At 34.2% G+C, this 3,927-nt stretch overlaps 1 protein-coding gene across 1 annotated transcript; it reads left to right on the forward strand.

Annotated features, from left to right (window-relative positions):
- The first annotated feature begins 455 nt into the window (after positions 1-455).
- On the forward strand, positions 456-3,048 carry LOC107877962 (heat stress transcription factor A-2). Its single transcript, XM_016724792.2, has 3 exons — positions 456-1,139; positions 1,747-2,475; positions 2,556-3,048. The coding sequence occupies exons 1-2, from the start codon at positions 759-761 to the stop codon at positions 2,470-2,472; spliced, it is 1,107 nt and encodes a 368-aa protein (XP_016580278.1). The 5' UTR covers positions 456-758; the 3' UTR covers positions 2,473-2,475; positions 2,556-3,048.
- The last annotated feature ends 879 nt before the right edge of the window (positions 3,049-3,927 follow it).

The following is a 3,927-nucleotide window of genomic DNA, read 5'->3' on the forward strand; positions in this document are numbered from 1 at the left end:
TACACTTATCCATAATTAAATGTAGATAAAATTTATATTGTGTTTGATCGGTGATATAAATTTATTTTGAAATAAATTTATATTGTCAATCAAAAGCAGTATAATTTTTATCTCAAAACTTAATCATAGAATATCTCACTTTATGGCATTTGAAATTTTTTATTTCATCTTTCAAATCGAATAATTATTATCAGACAGAATAAATTAATTCAAAATTACTATATATTATTGTCAAATAAAATAAATTAATCCAAAATTACAAAATTCCACAATAATTTCAGTCTACATATACCAGATTTTCTATCAAGTTTCACTCAGTTTGAGTATTTCCTTAGTTCCTTCGGGAATTTTCACTTTTTGATGTACAGGTTAAAATATTAGTCATGCCACGTAGAAATGAGCGAAGGATTCAAGTATAGAGAAATGGTATGGGTTAAAGAAACGTTTGTTAAAAATTGAGGGAGTGAATGATGTGGAAAAGAGGAATGAGGGTTACAAATGGCAACATGCTCTGAAACGGTCTGTTACACATAGCCTTTTGTTATTTACGCAACTATCCACACAGACAGCTCACCGTCACCGCCCTCACTCTTCCCCCGAACTATACATTTAAACTCTGACCAATTTATTTGTCGTACGAATCCCCTTTGTAAATATATTCTCTCAGAGATCGCTCAGTTGTCTTGATTTTGTGTATCCTCAAATAAGACAAGAGACGAGTAGTTTTTCTTTTTTTCTTTTTAATTGCAGAAAGAGTGATGGAGCTAGAGACAATGGGAGACCAGAAAACCATGGTGATTGATGTGAAGGAGAAACAGAAGATCAATGGACTACTAGAGGTGAAAGAAGAGCTAGTGCTGTTTCTTGATGAAGATGACATTATTGGAAGTGTTGCTGCTGATGGGAATTTTACTTCACTGCCAAAGCCTTTGGAGGGGCTGCGTGATGTAGGTCCACCACCCTTCTTGAAGAAAACGTTTGAAATGGTGGATGATCCTGATACAGACTCTATAATCTCCTGGAGTAACACCCAAACCAGCTTTGTTGTTTGGGATCCTCACAAGTTCTCCATTCATCTTCTACCTAAACACTTTAAGCACAACAATTTCTCCAGCTTCATTCGCCAGCTTAATACCTATGTAAGTTTCCCACAATCTATTAACCAATCTTTTGCTTTATTCAATTTGTAATAACTACAATTTATGCTTTAATTTCTATTACAAGCTGGGAAATGAATATTTTTACGACCTTATGTAGCTGTTGCATTGCTGGGAGAGTTAAGGGTCAAGTCTAATCTCCTCTCCTCCTCATTACTAGTAACTTTAGTAATCGCCTAGTGTGTTATTTTCTTCGATGTGTGCTACTGTTTGCCGTATGTTTTTCTGTTTTACTTGCGTATTTTCTTGCATTCCTACTTCGATGCCTCTTCTTTTGAGTTGAGGGTCTCTCTGTAACAATCAGCCCATTTTTTCTCCCTATCCCACAAAGGTAGCTAGGGATAAGGCCTGGGCACATTTTACGCTCCCCATCCCATTTGTAGACCCCACTTTTGAGATAACGGGTTTTTGTTATTGTTGGCCTTGTGTATCTACTTGTAACTAAGTCTGAAAGTAAAAATTAGGAATAGTCGAATTTCTTAAGTGAAGTAGTGATTTGGTTGATTTCTTTTTGATTATGGTGGTTTATTCTGCTTTTTGTGTGTGTGTGTGTGTGTGTTTTTTTTGGGGGGGGGGGGGGGGGTTGTAGCGTTTCAGGAAAGTTGATTCAGACAGATGGGAATTTGCAAATGAGGGGTTTCAGAAAGGAAAGAAGAATTTGCTGATAAATATCAAAAGGAGAAAGCAGTATTCTCAGCAAGGAGGATCAGCAAAATCCTGGCTAGGTTCTTGCAAGGATGGTGGAACTGATCAGGCAGAGATAGAAAAGCTGAAAAAGGATCAGAACACATTGAAGATGGAAATCCTGAGGTTAAAACAACAACAGGAGAGCACAGATAGCTATTTAGCTACTATGAAGGAGAGGTTACAGAACACTGAGACAAGGCAAAAATATATGGTCATCTTTATGGCAAAAATATTCAAGAACCCCCTCTTTGTTCAGCATCTCGTGGAGAAGATGAAACAGGGTAAGACTTTAGACAATGGCAGATTTACAAAAAAGAGGAGGTTGACTAACGCTACCACAGATGGTGATGAAAAGAGTCTACAATTTCAAGAGGAATACACAACAATTAAGTCTGAAATACAAACTCTCTTCTCTTCTGATGATTCGAGCGGTCCAGTTGAGGAACAAAAGGCCAAGGGAAATAATAGCCCAGACATACTACCTGAGAACTATATATTGTGGGAAAAGCTGATGGAAGATGATATGATTTGTGAGAATGGAGAAGAAACAGATAAATATCAAAGTGAAATTGTTCATGAACTCGAAGATTTGATCTCAAAGCCATCAGAGTTGAAGTGTATGCCTTAAGGAGTGAGTTTGTTTAGTAGTCCTGATCACTACTGGTATCTCTTTACTACAAAATTAATTACTTATACCCTTTCATAATGCAGATAATTATGAAGCAGCTTTGTTCAAGAGACGTGATCTCAATTCCGTTTCAGCTGGACTGATGGATGGTCTCTATCAGTTGGTAGCGACTGACAATGTACATAGTTTTTACAGAAGAAACAAATTTAGGTTGTAGTTTGGTAGGTGCACAGGAGCATATTGTAGGAACCCCGTGTGTTACATATTATATTACTCTTGCCTTTTCTTCCTGGCTTTGCAGTAATACAGTTTCTCAGCTTTGGTTCCAAAAGCGTGGGTGACTTATCAATCCGGATGTGTGTATGGAGTTGAGTCTCCCAGAATTTGTTATCTGCGGAAGGGTGAGGGTGAGAGCTGCATACTATTTAATTTGTGTCCAAAAACGAAATAATTTTCCACAAAATGATCCTGCAAAGTTTTTATGTACTAGTATTTGTTATAAATCTATTTACATTATAGTAAATGTGTATTAATATCAACTATTGATTAAGATTTGAAGCATCCGTCTTTCACTCAGATTAGGAGTAAATTTTTCTTATAAATAAAAGGCTTTTTTCATTGTAAATCATAGAAAGAACAATTACCCTCTATTTTTTACTCCTTTTTATCTATTCTTTATTATTTTATAATACGTTATCGACATGAGACATTGTCAAATAAGGTGAGATTATAAATCTAAAGAGTCAAGGTAGGTTAGTAATTTTTTTATGTTATTTGTATTTTTCTATTAATGATATAATTATTGTTGGATTTGAGAAAAAATAACTGATTTGGAATCATTTATGTTTTAAATTTATTTTTCAAGAATAATATTATAAAAAAGGATGATAATATGTTGGGTTTAAGTCCCATTGATTTATGTCTAAGTAGTCTTCATATGGATAAGACGTTGAGTTTGAATTTCAATGTATATATTGATATTGATGATATTATGATGGCTAAGGTAAAATAATGAGTATTTGGTGAAACATGTTCCATTAAATGTTACATTCTTTGAATTGAATGTGGTAGCGATAAATCATATGTATGTCTCAATTTGCTTTTGTAGTAGCTATTATAATTTGATACGCTTAAGACATGATTATATTCCATTCCTGGGGAATGAAAAGCTTATTAATGCAAACGTACACTTGATTGTGATAGTATCATAACTCACCTTCGAAAGAGGCTGAATAATTGACAAAAATTATTTTAAAATTTATTTCTGAAGTAGTAAATCTGAAATTTATTCATGTAATAGTAAATTTGAAATTTACTAAAGTAAAAGAATACATATCATGGTAAACTTGGAGTTTATTAGAATAAAAGTTCACAAATTGATGAGAACGGTTGTGACATCTCGAAGATGTGCATATTGAGTATTAGACATGTATTGAAGAACTTGAAGATTCTTCG

Source organism: Capsicum annuum, chromosome 7 (assembly GCF_002878395.1).
Source record: "Capsicum annuum cultivar UCD-10X-F1 chromosome 7, UCD10Xv1.1, whole genome shotgun sequence".
NCBI lineage: Eukaryota > Viridiplantae > Streptophyta > Magnoliopsida > Solanales > Solanaceae > Capsicum > Capsicum annuum.